Here is an 18,141-nt window from a genome sequence, read left to right on the forward strand (position 1 = left end):
AAATATTTTAGGTGCTTCGTTAGTGGTATACTTACCTTTCTCGAAGCCACTAATTAAAAAGCCCTACATGATGTGGGGTTTGGGAGTTCCTAAATCTTTTAATGCATTTGTGAACTGGGAAAGCTACTTCTGCACCCTCAACAGATTTTGGAAACAACAGGCTATAGTTTTTTTCTTTGCCTGTGACAGAGATGATGATCATAAAAACTGGTGAAATTCAAACTAAAACATAAGAGAAAATACTTCTGTTATAAAGCTCCCTGTTGCAGGCTACTGTACTGGATCAGTGTTCCTAATTTCTGTTAAAGTTAATGTAGCAGAGCAGAAGGGCACTCTTAAATTGTAAAATGCATCTTCTCGTTTTACCTCCCTCTCTCCAACTTGTAGCCTCTTCAACGTAGGGTCACTTTTGAGGTTGATGCAGTCATAGCCTTTCTTAGCTCTCAAATTTCTGTATTCTCTGGTTAATAAAAGTTCATCGGATGACTGGAAAACTATCAGCCTCTCAGAGGATGAACAAATTCCCAGATTTCCAGCTGGATAATCCAGTGACAAAACTTCATAGTGCAGGTTTTGTTTAGGTGTCTGAGTATACATGAGATGCTAGCTCAAATAATAGTTGTCAGGCAGAGTAGGATTCCCAGTACTTTAAGTCGGGGTAGGCAAACTACGACCTGCGGGCCACATCCAGCCTGCAGGACCATCCTGCCTGGCCCCCGAGCTCCTGGCCTGGGAGGCTAGCCCCCGGCCCCTCCCCTGCTGTCCTCCCTACCCTGCAGCCTCCGCTCACTCGCTCCACCGCTGGCACAATGCTCTGGGCAGCAGGGCTGTGAGCTCCTGGGGCAGCGCAGCTGCAGAGCCTGACCTGACCCAGTCTCTGTGCTGTGTAGTGGCGGCAGCAGCGTGGCCTGGCTGCAGCCGGGCAGCGGCGGCTGTAGCCCTGCCAGCCACCGGTGCTCTAGGCAGCACGGTAAGGGGGCAGGGAGCAGTGGGGGTTGGAGAGAAGGCAGGGGAGTTCGGGGTGGTGGTCAGGGGGCTGGGGTGTGGATGATGGTCGGGGGGGGGGAAACGGGGTTCAGATTACACAATGCAGACTGTTCTGTTGACAACCTTTTATTTGCTGTGAAAGACAGAAGACCCTGTGTCTGAATACACACTAATTACACTAATGTGAAAACATTATGACTAATTGGAATTGGAACAAAATTTTTTTAGTTAAGAACTGTACAGTACTTATTGTTAAAAGCGATATTTATCCATTAAACTTGCTTTGAGATAATTTTTTTGATTTTCTTAGATCCGAGAGACTGGTGAAAGACCTAGTAATGAGGAGATCTTACGGTTCTCTAAACTGTTTGAAGATGAGCTTACACTGGACAATCTTACTAGGCCTCAGCTGGTGGCTCTCTGTAAACTGTTGGAACTTCAGTCAATCGGGACAAATAACTTTCTGCGTTTCCAGCTGACCATGAGGTTGAGGTCCATGAAAGCAGATGACAAAGTAAGTAATTTTAGTCATGCTTTGATTTTAAAAACAAACAAACAAAAAAAACGCTTATCTGTTCCAATGCTATAATTAAGCTTGGCAGAATTTGATTTTTATATTAATATTTTTGATGGATATTATAAATTTTATTTTAAAGCATTTTTTAATTTTTTGTAGATCTAAAATTTCACAGTTATGGGAAATTATAGCGGAGGAAGACAGTCATTATTTAATGACAGATGTTGAGATTCAAAAAGTAATAACTTTATAATCGTTAACATAAAATGTCAACATCATGTCAAAACATACATAGTAAATATCCTTAATCAAACTTTAATAAGTTTTAAGCAGTATATTTCTTACTTTGCCTAGCTGTACATTTTAAAAATTATTATTGATGGAAATATTGGTTTGTGTGTATGGTGAAATCGACGTTTACCAACATTTACGGATTAAAAATCTAATCTTATCAACTGTAGCTGAAATATACAAATGTTTTGTTTCTAGGCATCTACTTATTTTTGTCTCAAAGTTTTATTAATACTAGTTGTATACTTCAGCAAAAAGACTGAAGCCTTAAAATTAGGTGAGCTTCCTCAATTAGGAAAGAACTGCTGGCTCTTTAAAAATAAGGCAAAAAAGTATAGCATTGGGGCTAGAAACATTTGGTTAGTACACTAACCTTACATTTATTGAGAGTCGATTTCAAATTTGGTATGGTCATAGAAAGATGGATTTGATTATTTTGTTGTCTTTTGCTAGCCATTTGCGCTCATCTTCCTCACTACACACTTTACCATGACTGGCAATCTCTCTGTTCAGGGGGGTTAGCTAGAACTGAAATGTTTTATGTTAATTATGAATATATTAGGTCTGATTACATTGACAAAACTGTTTTGGAGACGCTTGCATAGTGTATGCCTGCACAAACAATGTTGTTAATTGAACACTTTTCGTAAGTGCCAAAATCCAGTAGCTTTGATTTGTTCTGAAAAGCCACTCGTGTTTGAAGGAAAACTTACTTTTCAATTATGGAAGTTAAGTCCTGTTTTTTATGAAGGACTTCTAGATACAGATAAATATTAGGCTGTGAAAAATACTACAGTTTTCTGATTACTAAATTCACCAATACAGGCAGTACAGTTCTGAATCCTCTCCTATAACTACAGCTCATTAACCCACCTCTCCAGTTCTTAATATCTGTCCAATAGGGATCCATGGAGGTAAGCATGGATTTGATAGGACTACCCATTTGGAAAGTTCAGCTATATGTAAATTAACACTAGGTTATTTCCTTTACATTCACAATACCATTTTAATCTTTTGATTTATGTATGTCCCCCCCGTTGATCTGTGCTTGTAACTACCATTTATGACAATAGGAATATAGAATGAAAGGGAAAATATTTTTGTAAGTGTAAACTTCATGTCATAGAAATGATTTAAAATATTTACCAAGAAAACCCCAAAACCCAGTGCAGTTCTGGAACTTTTAAAACAATTTAATTCTGCTTGAAATGTGCAACATAAATGTCTATCTCTTGTTCCAAACATTGCGATTCTCTTTTTTATCATCACAGCAGCCCCCAGTGATCATTCTAAACATCTATGTGCTTATTGTTTTCCTGTTAACACTTTTTTACATGTTCATTACATGTGAGGGGTTTATTTTACATCTTGTCTAGCTGATTGCGGAGGAAGGAGTTGACAGTCTGACTGTTAAAGAACTGCAGGCAGCATGTAGAGCAAGAGGTATGAGAGCTCTTGGCGTAACAGAAGAACGACTAAAGGAACAACTCAAACAGGTACATGTCCAGTAAGATCGCTTCACTACTTGTTTAATCATAAAATAGTAATACTGCTCTGTGCAGGCATATTATATAAATGAACAATATGGGTATTGGCCTTTACTGAACCTGTTACTATTTTCTGAGGTATAAAGTTTATATACATTAATCAGACTCAAATTATAGAGCTTTCATAAATTGTGACTTGGGTCTAAGACAAATAGTTCTAAAGTTGATGTACACCTTGATCCACCTCTTGTCGCTTTTTGATCCCATGCATACCTTTTGTTTAAGAGAATGCAGCTCTGGCATTTATTGTACTTAGCGGCTTTCATCTAAAGATCTCCATTCTATTTGGAATACATTAGTAACTGGTAAATTAAAATATAATTAATACACACACACAAAAGTGTAATACTGTATCTAGAAAATAAGTGGTAACTTTCAATTTGCTGTGGAATTCCTATTTTTCTGTGTGATTAAAATATAACTATATAGGTATATCTATTGAATTACAGTGGCTAGAGCTGCACCTGGACCAACAAATCCCCACTTCATTGCTTATTTTATCCAGAGCTATGTATCTTCCGGATACACTTTCACCAGCTGATCAGCTCAAAACAACACTCCAGACCCTACCAGAGAGTGTGGTATGTATTACTTTATATAACCAGTACACTATCTTTCAACAAAAACTAGTTTCTCTGAAAACTGGCATTCTGTGTGTGTATGTGTGTGTATGTATGTATGTGTATGTGTGTGTGTGTGTGTGTGTGTGTGTGTATGTGTATATATATATATAAGTACTAATCATATTATTAGTGTTAAGTGTTAGCTTTGTATTGGCCCTGTGTAAAAAGTGTAGCCACTGTGATGTACTTAGATGAACAATGTATTAGTTTGCTTAGCTGGATGACTGGCTGATCAAAAACAGCTACAGCATTTGAAAATTTTGTATGCACTACTGCAGGTCGGAGTGACTAGGCAGCAGTTGGAAGACTTATTATGCATAGTGCTGGGGAAAGCCTAACTGTCCTTAACAGGAGGCTCTGAGGCACCTTGAAAGCACAAAGAAAAAGGTGGCATGTACTGAAGGTTCTGACCAAAAAAATGACCCTCAAGTCAAATGTGTCCTGCTGCACATTCATCTTTAATCCACAGACGTGGCAGGCAAAAAACCATAGGTCTAAGCTTGCAGTACTACGTCTCAGTATGAGATAAAGACCATAGTGAGCAAGATAAAGATCTTAAGGTATGTAGTCTTTGCAGGCTCCACTGCTATGTTAAAGATGGTTACAGTGAGGGTGGCTGCAGTCTGAGTTATGCAGATTGTGACCCTCTGACTCCTGCAAGCTGCTGTGCAACACACAGTTGGGCAAAGTATAAATTTCTCTGTCTGCAAATTCAAGTTTCTCTGCTGGTCTCCAGTTGAAAATAAATAAGAGGCAGCCTGGCTGTCTCCTTTTTCTTCTTCCATTAAGAACAACATATTGGGTGAGCCTACCTGAAATATCTCTGATGTCCAAAGTCTTGGAGTAAGCAGGAGAAACTAAAATTTGACTGTTCTACTGCTTTGTAGAGAGGGAGGGAGTCTGGCCAACTCTTCATTAGTGAAGCATTTTAAGAGCATGCTGTATCTGAAATCTTGCATTCAAAATTAGTCATGGGAGATCAGCATGATTCTCAAAACACACTAATTCCTCTTTGGAATCATCATTACTTGGCTCAGTTATAATTAAGCTTTCTGACAAGTATCTTGGGAGTAACTTTTTCTCACAGATTTCTTGAAACAAAGTTTTAATCTTCACCAGATTTGGATAATAAAGTAATCTTATCCCAAATCCCTGAAAGTTGTCTTTGGTTTTATTTTAATTATCTTGTCAATATTTTCTCTTGCTCTGTACTCCTCCATGGTGACAGTTTGTTCCATAAACAAGACCTTAAAAGTCCCCAGGCTTTGAAATAGATATTTACTACAGTCTGATCTACACTACCAAGTTATGTTGACCAGAGTCTTATGAATTTAGTTTTGCATGTATCCACACCTGAATTTGTCTCCCACTGCCATAGGCACCCCATTACATTGACACAATAACATCACCTCCCCAAATGACATACGGCCAGAGTCAGCCTACTTTGTCACTATAGTGCTAGTGTAGACCTGTTTAAACCTTAACAGTCCTTCATCAGCTGTCCTACAGTGTCCCTGTCTCCACTATAGTAGCTGCTCCAGTCACAATTTTGAATTCAGTTGCCAGGGGTCACAGATATTGGAAGCCATATCTGTCTCATCCTGTCTCTTTCAGTAGAAGAGTTCTCATTTGAAAGTACAGGCAGTCCTCGACTTTACGACGTTCGCCTTAAGACATTTCTGAATTGACACCCTGATTTGACTTACGACTATTGGTTTTGACTTTACGACACTTGGTCCTGCAATGGAGATGATTGCGGTTCCAAGTTACAACATTTCGACGTACGACGCAATTTTCAGGAACCAGATGTCATAAGTCCGAGGACTGCCTGTAATATTAAAGCCATTTCATTTCCAGGGTATGCTTACAGTGGTAGCTATCATTCTGTCAGTTGACCATTACATCATTAAGGCAGCCACACAGAACCTATTACATATCTTTCCAAACACAATTACCTAAACACTGCATAGTTCTTGTACAGATTCACATTCATCTACCTGTTTTCCCTGATTGATAGGTTAATTTTTATAAAATTAAGTTATTCAAGGTTTTAAGTCAACTGGTAAAGACTGATATAGTATTTATTTAAAGACTACATATTTATTTTTAACAGACTTGTAGGTGCTGTTTCAAGGATGTGATTACAGAAATATTTATTCAGTTATAGCTTTTACTACTTGGTTCCCACTGTTTTAGCAATGCTAGTCTTAACCATCTGTGTGTCCCACAACCATCTTTGTGTTGCTTCTGCACTGTCCCCTGTGCATGGAACTGCCTTCCTGTAAATCCCTTCTAAAAGACTCCTTTCTTCCATGATACCACAAGAAATAGGCAAAATTTCAGACGGATAGGGTGAGGGGCAGACCAATGTAGTTAATAGTCAAAATTAGCTTTAATTTATACTCCTATTGTGTGTATTTAGAGTGTAATCCCTCTTCCTCACCCTTCTGATGTTGCTTTTGACTTAGATTGTAAGTTCTTCAGTGCAGGGACTGCATCTTCCCGTGTGTATGGTCTACCATGTTGTGGGAGGTTACTGGGATAAAAGTTAACCTAAAAATATGCTCTGCCAAACATGTCTGTTTTGAAGGAATGGGTTTTCAAAACTTGTTTACAATTTTGTCCTGAAAAAGATTCATATAGAGGACAGGAGAAAGGAATGACTTGCACAATGAGAATGAAAAGCTTTAACAGTATCAAAGTAGAAAGGCTCTGTAGGTTTCTCAAAATAAACAGAATTCTCTCTGTGGACTGCACTAGTAGTATAATTTTTATTTGTTTGACAGTGTGTTCACTGAACTGTTAAGACCTCTGAGCTACATAATTCAAAATGTAGAAGTTTGTTCATATGTCATCCTTCCAATCTGTTTAGGCCAAAGAGGCTCAAGTCAAAGCAGCAGAAGTTGAGGGTGAAAAAGTAGATAATAAAGCTAAGCTGGAAGCAACCCTTCAGGAAGAAGAAGCCATTAGAAAAGAAAATCAAGAAAAAGAGATGGAAAGAATGTCTGAAGCTGCTGAGAAAGCCAAAGAAATCCTTCAGGTTGCAGCAAGGGTAAGTGCAACTTCCAGCTGTTGAGAATTAAGTGCTTCAGTAGCATGAACACTTAGTCCATTGTAGACTCCATTGTGTTTCTTTTGGGATTTATAGTGCATCTATTCTTGGTTTTGTCTGTAATCAAAAAGACGTCAAAATGCACATTTGAAAAATGTGGGGCATCTTAAAACATGGGAGGCAGAGGAAAAAGAAATATAGAGAACAATCCTGCAATTCAGGGGATTGACTAAATGACCTAAAATGTCATTTCCATCTATGTTTGATTCTGTTACTTAGAGGCAACAGGAGATATTTTTGTTTGTTTAAAGAGTTTCCAGATTTTTCTACCTAAAATATTCTTTGCAGTTGGATTTGCTAATATTTAATATTAAAAAAATTTGAATATACTTGATATAACATTGTTTGGCTTACTTGTCTATGGAAACTGAATGTTATTGTTGAATCAAGCCATATCTTAAAAGGCATAATTTTATTAATATTTTCATGAAATGGGCTTAGACATTGTAATTGAAATTGGTCAGTTTGTAACTGGCAGAGATGTTCATACTGCTTTTGTAGTGTCTTGGAACCTGTATCTAATTAAGCAGATGATTCTGAAAACAGAGAAACATGATGCTGTTTTGTATTAATGAATGTCTTTTTGAATGTGGCTTTGAAATTCAGAAAGAGATGGAGTCTGCAGTGGATCTTGAAGCAGCTGCTGTACATGTGAAGAAAAGCCAGATAGCTGTGGATACTGAACATGAACTGGCTAGTGTGGATTTGACACTACATTCAGAGACCTTGAAAGATACAGCACCAGTGTTAGAAGGCATTAAGGTAAATTTTGGTATTAAAGACCGGTTTTAAAAACAATGTTTGAAAAGCGTAAGCTGATCCAGTATAAAAATACCACTGTAGAGGCAATTGAATTTCTTCAACACAGTTCAGTGATTTGAGGAAAATCTTAGCAGACTTGCTTATTTTAACTATCTTACCTCCTGAAGAGAAATCCGTCTAGCCCCAAACCCTTAGATTGCCTGCGTGCAAGGCCTAGGACAAAGAGAACTGCTAAGCCTGTGCACAGTCTTAAAACGTTTCCATCTTGTGCAGCTGATAAACCTAGTTCTTAGGTTGTTTGCAGTGGCTTTAGGAGTTTTAGACCGCTGCACTTCCATTTTTACTGCTTATTGTTTATATAATACCATTGGGCAGGAGTGTATGTATGGCAGTTTACAAAACAAGATAAAAATGGGTTTCTTTCTTGAAGAGCATAGTCAGAAGATGGAAGGCCTAACTTCTAGAATTAGGATGATGGTTTAGGAGACTTCTTTGTTACAGTGATGTATGTATATCTTCAGGAACCCAGTTATGTTTTTTTTCTGTGTGTAGACTGGGTAACTGAGAGCAAGAATATGGCCCCTTGTCTCTATCATGGTGTAATTCCTAGCATTCTAATATTTTGTATTGGAATCTTTTACATGTACAACAAACGCATTAATACAGGAATCAGCTGTGAGCTAAGTTTTAACCCAGTCAGGTTTCCTTACAGCCTGCAGGAAGAATAGAGCACTTTAAAATGTTACTAGCTTTACACAGCTGCCAAACAGTGTCTTAAGCTAAAAGGAAGAATGCTGGGATCATTATAAACTCACTTCTGCTTTCAGTGGGGCAAGCAGCTTCTGTTGGCAGGATTCAGTGCGATTATTGAACTTACCACCGTTCATTTAGGTGACGGTCTAGTGATTTAGGGAGCTTGTCCAAATCAACTCTATTGAAATTCACCCAAGACTTATTTGAATTTGCCAGAATCTTTTTGAAGTGTCCCTCTCTCTGCTCTTAAATCTTGGTCTCTAGCTTAGCTTCTTCTAAATTGCTACTTTGGACTCTGTTTGTGGACCCCTTAAGTTTTAAAAATGTCCTTGAAGAACTGAATATGGTGGGTTGTTTTTTGTGTGTGCGTCCGTCCGTCATTGTTTGACCATACTCGGTATTTTCCCATTTTTATAAGCTTTTCCTTTTTACTTTAACAGCTCAGTTTTCTAAAGAGATGAGTCTCATCATTGCATCCCTTGGCAAAGAATCAATTATAGCAAAACCTTTTACCTTGAGTAGGTTTGCACTCCTGATACTACTTGTGATCAGTTCACCTGGTTGTGGCAAAGGAATTGTCAAGATGAAGGGAAAAGATTCTCAGGGTGTCCATTTTATTGTTTAGCTACTTAACACAAGATTTGAATAGCTGAAGTATAGTGTTATAAAATGACAGATGTGGGGGTTAGATGATGGTTGGTTCACTGTCCCCAAACATGCACCGGCCATAAGCATAGGTATAAGTGCTTTGCTGGGTCTTGGGCCTAATATACATATATTATGTTAAGAGAAGAATTTTACAAGCTTCCAAAAACCCAAACTGTTTCATGGAGGGAACTGAATTCATAAAGAGGAAAATGGGACCTTCTCCATCATGAATAACAATGCTGTATGTTTATTACATTATTATAATCTGAAATTATTGGAAATATACTACAGAGGGGTTTTTGTGGACCCCATCAATGTCACCTGTACTGTGATCTTGAAAACTGACATGCTAGGACACTGGTTTATGCACATTAGACTAATCTCACTATCCTAGAACAAAATGGTGAACACGACACTCTCATTTCAGAGAACTCTCTAAAAAGATAACTACCCTGTTTCCCCGAAAGTAAGACATCCCCCGAAAATAAGACCTACTTCCAGTTTTGCCTCTCGCTGTAATATAAGGCATCCCCCGAAAATAAGACCTCCCAGATAATAAGGCCACCCCGGAATATAAGGCCCCGAAGCTCCAGGAAAAATAAGACCTAGTGCATCTTTGGAAGCAAAAATTAATATAAGACACTGTCTTATTTTTGGGGAAACACGGTATTACAACCCCAAAAACCTAGAATGTAATTATTATTTTTTTAAGGAGTTGTAGGGAAAAAGTTATGAATTGATTGGGAAATGGCACCCAGAACACACAAATGACTAGTTTATCCTTTTTTTTATCTTGTTCAGTGGTTGTCAGATTTGCCCTGTAGAAAATCTTGTTTGAAAATGTGACACTGCTCTTTGCTTCAGGCATTCTGTAAACTTTTTTCCTAAAAGCAATACAAATGTCACTTTCTAGACTATATATTCTCTATAGTTTGTACTCTTACTCCCTCCCCCCCCCCCCCTTCTTGTTGTTTTGAGGAATTCTTCATGAGTAGTTCTCTGAGTAATGTTCTACATTTTCTAGCTTGTCTGATGTTTAACCTTTTGAGAACTAAATTATTCACAGTAGTAGTTTGTTGTGCATGTCTGTGTGCTTTTTGTAATTCAGTTTAGACTAGCATAGAGCATCTGCTTCATATATTAGTTGCATTAAATTAGTGTTCATTCAAACAACTTACATTACTAGTTACTATTTTCTTCCATGCTGCAAAGTTTGAAAAGTGGCAGTGGTACCTATGTATTAAGGTTAGGAACATGCTTTACATTTCTAATGTTAGAAATTTAATTGTTCGTGTGTTGCTGTAGAAAATCAAATATTTTATGATGCTCAGTTTGGGTTTTCTACTATTTGTGGAAGTGTTTTCTGGAGTAAAATAATGTATATGGGCTTTTCCCACTTAGTCACGCACCCTAAATGTAACTTATATTTGAATTTCTCTTAGTTCTTTTTTGTTAATTATTGTAAAATTTACTGTTCAGGAGATTTGATGATCAGATTTCTCTGAACACCAGTGCTCCTACAGATCAACATTACTGCTAACTTTTAAATGAATACTTTTAAATATCAAATTGCCTTGTTAGGTTATCATCACTGCCTTAGTTAAATGAAAATAAGTAAGATTGTATTAATAGCAGGATAACTCCAACAAAGAAATTATATAGTCACTTAAAAGGTACTGATTCAACCTCATCTGGAATACTCTGAACAATACTGCTTACTATACCATAGAAGTTCACTGTGACCTTGGAAAGGAGTGATACTGGGCAACTAATATAATGCCTGGTTCCAACAATCTTGGCTGTGATATGAAGAAGGGGAAGCAGACTTAATTGGGTTTTGTTTTCTTAGAAGAGGCTTCAAGGTAACCCATATATTTAAAATGATACCCTTTTTTCCCACGTGTGAAGAATTTAAATGCTCTGAGATCTTTCTAAAATGGAAGCAAAGAAGAAATTGTGCAAAAATATTACATGTGAATATCAGTAAATATGTGGCAGAAATGAAGTATCTGTCCAAGGGAGACCAAGATTAGTTTCTGGAGTGGGAAAAGATTGTGAAGATGATAATGAAAATAATTTGAGAACTAAATCTGGTGTAGGAACCCAAAAAGAGTTGGCACGTTTGGTCAGAGACCTTTCCAGACAATTTTTTCTTGGGGGGGAGGGGGGGGGGCGCGGAGAAAAACGTTATTGTTTTAGATGAGTAATTTTAGATACTTTTTGAAACAACTTAGTGGCTTCTTTTAAACTGACTGCTTTAACCCATAAAATAGAACATACATGGATGAGTTTGTGCTAATCGACTGTCATTTTGTCTTAGCTCTGAGACTTTTCTTTTTTATTATATTATAAATTTTAGAAACTACATTGAAAATGTGTAGGGAGATTGATGGTACCTGTAAATTAAGAGTCTGCCAAAACCTCACTTCTGACATGAAGAAGGTTCTCATTGTTTGTGAGCTGATCTCTGGTTATTTGTTGAAAGTGTGTGTGTGTGTGTGTGTGTGTGTGTGAGAGTGAGAGAAACACTCTTTGATATGATTCATGCAGTTAATGAGGTGTAAAATCAGTTACACAAGCATTGAAAACCCAGTACTGGTTGATGTCTTAAACAATGTGAATGTACACTGGCATACTTGATTTGTGGAATACTGAAAGTTTTCAGTATCTTGTACAAACATGACTTTTCCAAAATAAACACACACAGTTAATAAAGAATCATGTCAGAAATGGAATATGGTGTTAAATGGACCAGCAAAAGAGACTTTGATATATTAATGGATGATGGCTTGCCTTTTTTTTTCTTCTTTAAGTACTGCTTGTTAAGTTGGGAATTGCAGCTATGGTGATCTGACAAAAAAGCAAAGCTTCTAGCCTGATCTTCTTGCAGATTTTTGCAGGAGAAAATGTCGATTCCTCATGCCACTGCTCAGCAAATATATTCACCAAGAAGGGTCAGAGCTATCATTTAATTATTGGAAGAGTACATCATGATCTGTGTTCAGTGCCCATTTATCAGTGAATTGGGAAAGGATAGGTGATGAAGTGGAACAGGCACTTTCCCATGAAGCAACTGGGTGAAATGCTTTTTTCATAAGATGGGCAATTAGAGCTAAATGTCACAAATAATCATAGCATTTTGCAGTCTGTGCTACTTTTGTAGGCTAAAATGGTATTTATACAATTTTTTTTCTTACGGATTAATGCAGATGTGTTTGCTTATGTCTTTGTCTTTATTTTAATTTCCTGGCTCCAGCTAAAGAGATTACTAGCCTTTCTTCAACCATCCCAAAATGAGACCACCAGAAGCTAGTCTTGAAAAATGGCTCATCACAAACAAACAGAACTAATGCCTGGTCTACACTACGGGATTAATTCGGATTTAGCAGCGTTAATCCGAATTAACCCTTCACCCGTCCACACTACAGAGCCAGTTAATTCGAATTAAAGGGCCCTTTAAATCGATTTCTGTACTCCACCTCGACGAACGGAGTAGAGCCTAAATTGATTTTGTTAATTCGAATTAGGGTTAGTGTGGCCGCACACCACCGAATTACTGTGTTTAAATTAATGGGGTAGTGTGGCCGCACACCACCGAATTAATGTGGTTAAAAACCGAATTAAGGTGCTTAGTGTGGCCGCGCACAATCGAATTTATACAACCTGTTTCCCAAATTCGAATTATCTAAATTCGGATTAATCCTGTAGTGTAGACATACCCTTAGTTCTGTTTGTTTGTGATGAGCCATTTTTCAAGACTAGCTTCTGGTGGTCTCATTTTGGGATGGTTGAAGATTAGGATTTTTTACTTTTGAGTATTAGGTGTTTAAAAAGACAGCAGTTTATAAGTCAGACAACTGTCTTGAAATGTGATACCTGCTAATTTTACCCTATTACCAAAGATTACTATACATTTTAAAGAGCTTGTAGGAGGAAGAAACATTTTTTTGCAATTGATATGTGCATTTCAGAACTTTTCATACAGTCAGGGCTGGTTTACACCCAGCCACTAGTTCGGCGGCTGGGGATCGAAGTTCCGGGTTCGAATTATCGCGTCCAGACCAGACGCGATAAGTCGAACCAGGAAGTGCTCGCCGTCGACTGCGGTACTCCAGCTCAGCGAGAGGAGTACCGCGGAGTCGACGGGGAGCCTGCCTGCCGCGTGTGGACCGCTTCTGAACCGCGGTAAGTTCGAACTAAGGTATGTCGAATTCAGCTACGTTATTAACGTAGCTGAATTTGCGTACCTTAGTTCGAATTGGGGGGTTAGTGTGGACCAGGCCTCAGTTACATTGTTTCTTTTGTCAGTCATTTCCTCTGTTTGTGTTCTTTCACACAGCAACAGGTAGGAGAGAAACACTTCTTAAACAGTAGGGAAATATGGCTGTGAAAATCACAGAAATTGCCAGAGGGGCTAAGGGACAATTATAGTAACAAAAACTATCTTGAATTCACTTTTTAAAAATGAGTAGATTGACAGTTCTAATATACCTAACATCCATGCACCAATCTCAAAATATCAGTCTATGTATTATACCTGCTCTGAAACCTAAAAGAATACAAACTCACACTGAATCAGTTTTTTTTTTTTTTCTGGAAGAAACCACAAATGTGTCCTATGCTTATTTGGATATTTCACTTTTTAGGGTGAGGAAATAACCAAGGAGGAGATTGACATGCTGAGTGATGCTTGCACCAAACTGAAGGAAAAGAAGAAATTGTTAACAAAAGAAAAGGAGGAGCTTGAGGAGCTAAAGGATGATGTTCAGGAATATAGTGAGGTAAAGAATGGGGTGGAGAAGCTCTGTCCATACATATTCTTAGAAAAACTAACCTTAAACTATTACAATTTGTTTTGTGAGCTGAGATAACCCAAATTGGAAATTGTTGGAGAGGCCTACTTGCTCAGTTATTGTGTGGTATGTTGTCATGCAGGACCGTCAGATCCTCAGCTTGTGTAAATAGTTAAAGTTCAGCTGAAGTCAATGGAACTATGACCGTTTACATCCGCTGAGGATCTGGCCTCTGTTCTTTACTCCATGCTCTCTGTGCTGCAGAGGCAGTATATGGGAGGGCAATGGAGTGCCTCTTAGAATCAATAGGGAACAATTTCTCCAGTCTGTAAAGTGGTGTTGATGCTGTCTGAAAGAAGTCCTGATCCAGTTGTACGACACTGAAAGGATGTGGGGTTGAAATCCTAGGATGGATGAAAAGGTTTTTAATTGGCAGGAGGGGAACGGTCGAGGATTTAGGACTATGTAAGGGACATGTAGAACTAGCCACAACATTAATTTAATTTCTAAAATTAACCTTCATTTTTAGTCTCTAAATTTCACTGTTCCCATGTGTCTGACAACAGCAATAACGGCTTCCTCTCCTGCTGCAACCTTTTTGATTTGCATAGGACTCCTGCTTTTCTTTTAGACATTACTATATTTGTTGTTGCAAATTTATCTTCTCATGAATGCTTTTTTGCTTGAACATCTCCTCTAGGATTTGCAAGAGATAAAGGAGCTATCTAAAACAGGACAAGAGGATGTAGTGGAAGAGTCTAAAGCAAGCAAGCGGTTGACCAAAAGGGTGAACCGAATGATTGGACAAATTGGCAAAATTATTAATGAATTAGAGACAGACCAAAAGGTGGTGGATGGACAGTTGGACAGTGGTGCTAGTCCACCTATTGGGTAAGTGAATGATGGCACCACACTTCCTTTTCAAAACACTCATTCACCGCCATCAGTCTGTGTGGTAGGCTGAAACATGAATTCTTGCGTTAGGTTGGTTTGGAAAAAAAATAATAGCAAGGAAGTTATTTTGTTTCAAAAGTTTAATGTACGGTTTAATTCTGAGAAGTGACTGCAAAAATTGCATTGTGGGCTTCAATCTCAGTGATCTCCATCTCAAATCTGGTAATATACAAATAAAAAAGATGGGTTTCTCCCCAAACTCCCAGTCCTGCAAATTCAGTCTGAGCTTTGAGAGTCAGGATGGGTTCTTTGGGACCTTGCCTTCCTGTGCTTGACACCAGTAGTAAAGGTTCTGCAGGCCAAATCATGCCCTTAGTTACATTTGTGTAGAATACACCGACATTTTATCTTGGCACGCTTTCTGACTTCCAAACAAATTCCATAAAGGTTTTATTATGCAGTGTAGCAGGGCGACGACTCACCCGCCGGCGCCTCCTGCTAGTCGTCCAGGGAATTAGCTCGCCAGCCTCCAGAGCGCCCTCTGCAGGCCAGTGTATTGCCTTGCTGCTGGCCCCCATCCCTCCCGGACCCCAGTGCCCCTTCTCACAGTCTCGCTGGATCTCCCCTCCCTGGGGAACCCCCACCCCCCTATCCTCACCTCAGTCTTGGGCTAGTGCTAGTCACCATCTAGCCCCCACTCACTGGGGCAGACTACAGTATAATTGCCACTCATCATCGGCAAGGAGGGTTTGGACCTGCTGCCTTTGCCTACCCTTGGGCTGCCCTCTACAACCCCAGTACCTTTTCCGGCCTTTAGCAAGGCCTGCAGCCTGTGGGTTTTCCAGGCTGGAGCTCCCCAGCTCCTCTAGCCTTCCCCGAGCCCTGCTCCACTCTGGGTACCTTGCTCAACTCCCAGCAGCCAGGCCCATCCCTCTCAACCAATAGAGAGAGACTGACTTAACTCCAGCCTAGCAGCCCCTTTATAGGGCCAGCTGTGGCCTGATTGGGGCATGGCCCCAGCTGAGACTACTTTACTTTTCCAATCAGCCTAGGTTTTTCTCTCAGCCCCAACCCTCTCCAAGGCTGCTTTTATCCAGGGTGGGTTCAAGGATGTTTTGCGCCCTAGGCAAAACTCTCCCCCCCCCCCCCCCCCCCCCCCGAGCCCTGTGGCAGCTCCCCACCCACCCCCTCCGCCCTGAGGTGCTAGACTTTATTATAGACACATTGCTTGGAATTATTACCCATTATGGGCTTGATCCAGCTTCAGCTGAAATGGATAGAAGATCACTATTTACTTCAGTGAGAATTGGATCGGGGCCCTATGTGTAACGGATTCTTTTGCATGTTCTTGGAATATTTGTATATCTTTTCTTAACCTGATATTTTGAATGGTTGCTCTTCAGCATTCCCCTTGCTGGTTGGTTTACGAGAAGTGAGTGTTGGCTCCATTGGGGAAAGGCTTTCTAAACTGGATGTGATATAATGGAATGATAGCCATCAATAAAAAGGAGAGAATATTGTCTCAGATGGGAAGAAATTTCCATGTGTTGGCATGAATTGTATTGACAGTACTTAACAGGCTTGGCAGGAGGCAAGAATTGTCCGTGTAGGTGTACCAGGTTCAGAAATACCTCAAGATTCTTGCTCCTTTGTCAGTGGAAATTAAGTGAATTACTAGGTTAAATGTTGGAGCACTGTATATATGCTGTTTGTGTGTAGAAGTGTAAATGGGGGACCATCATTTATGACTATTACAATGGGCAATTACCACTGTGTATTTGAGTTTTAATGTAAGCTCGGTAACCCAGTATATCTTTTTAAACTTCCAAGCGAGACTCCCTACTCATGCCTTAATTTATGCAGTGGATAAGTGTATATTTTTCCGTACTGTTGGTCAGGCTTTGGAACAGTCAGTCTCCCTTTTTCTGGATCTTGGGTTAATACTCTGTTTTGTCTTAGCTGAATTTCCAAGTTATTGCAAGGAAATGTTTGATTACTTCTGGGTTTTATGCCTCACGTAATGATTGCCAGATGCATCATGTTTAAAAGTGGCTTAATTAAAACTGATGAAGTTTTATACATGATAAATGTTTGTGGCCTTCCCTTCCTTTCAATTCAAGTGACTTTTTTACCATTTGAGTCTGGTCACTGCAATGACCTCCATAGCCTCAGGATTGTTATGGCATCAGCAAAAGTCCAGGAATTTTTAATGATAGTCCAGAGAAACATCCTCCCCCTTCTGAAAAATCTGTGGCCAAAAACCTGAGGTTAGGCAGATATGGTGTTAAAACCATACTAATAAAAAACCCTTTTTAAAAGGATTGTTGGTTTTATCATCATCTACATCTCTGTGTGACCTGGGTTGGAAGGTGTAAACTAGGACTGTCAATTAATCGCAGTTAATTCGTGCGATTTAACTAAAAAAAAAAATTGATTAATCAGTTTTAATCGCGCTGTTAAACAATAGAATACCAATTTAAATTTATTAAATATTTTGGGATGTTTTTCTACATTTTCAAATATATTGATTTCAGTTACAACACAGAATACTAAGTGTACACTGCTCACATTTTTGCTTACAAATATTTACACTGTAAAAATGAGGAACAAAAGAAACAGTATTTTTTCAATTCACCTCATACAAGTACTGTAGTGAAATCTCTTTATTGTGAAAGTATAACTTACAAATGTAGATATTTTGTTTTGTTTGTTACATAACTGCATTCAAAAACAAAACACTGCAAAACTTTAGATCCTACAAGTCCACTCGGTCCTACTTCTTGTTCAGCCAATCGCTAAGACAAACAAGTTTGTTTACATTTATGGGAGATAATGCTGCCCACTTCTTATTTACGTCACCAGAAAGTGAGAACAGGCGTTCACATGGGACTTTGGTAGCCAGCATTGCAAGGTATTTGTGTGGCAGATATGCTAGACATTCATATGCCCTTTCATGCTTCAGCCAGCATTCCAGAGGACATGCTTCCATGCAGATGATGCTCGTTTAAAAAAAAATACGTTTATTAAATTTCTGACAGGGACATATGAATCTTTAGTGCATCTGGCATGTAAATACCTTGCAATGCCAGCTACAACAGTGTCATGTGAATGCCTGTTCTCATTTTCAGATGACATTGTGAACAAGAAGCGGGCAGCATTGTCTCCTGCAAATGTAAACAAATTTGTTTGTCTGAGCGATTGGCTGAAAAAGAAA

General features: G+C 38.9%; 1 protein-coding gene across 2 annotated transcripts in view; it reads left to right on the top strand.

Moving 5' to 3' along the window:
• Nucleotides 1–18,141, top strand: part of LETM1 (leucine zipper and EF-hand containing transmembrane protein 1) — a 65,193-nt gene that overhangs the window by 37,034 nt on the left and 10,018 nt on the right. For both annotated transcript variants that reach the window (XM_026648079.1, XM_026648080.1), the window contains exons 6-12: nucleotides 1,298–1,501; nucleotides 3,172–3,291; nucleotides 3,792–3,923; nucleotides 6,838–7,017; nucleotides 7,684–7,839; nucleotides 13,887–14,021; nucleotides 14,734–14,924. In XM_026648079.1, coding sequence (XP_026503864.1) covers nucleotides 1,298–1,501; nucleotides 3,172–3,291; nucleotides 3,792–3,923; nucleotides 6,838–7,017; nucleotides 7,684–7,839; nucleotides 13,887–14,021; nucleotides 14,734–14,924 — 1,118 coding nt within the window. The remainder of the gene's footprint in view (nucleotides 1–1,297; nucleotides 1,502–3,171; nucleotides 3,292–3,791; nucleotides 3,924–6,837; nucleotides 7,018–7,683; nucleotides 7,840–13,886; nucleotides 14,022–14,733; nucleotides 14,925–18,141) is intronic.

The sequence above is a fragment of the Terrapene carolina genome, unplaced genomic scaffold (genome assembly GCF_002925995.2).
Source record: "Terrapene carolina triunguis isolate 2854851 unplaced genomic scaffold, T_m_triunguis-2.0 Scaffold66, whole genome shotgun sequence".
NCBI lineage: Eukaryota > Metazoa > Chordata > Testudines > Emydidae > Terrapene > Terrapene triunguis.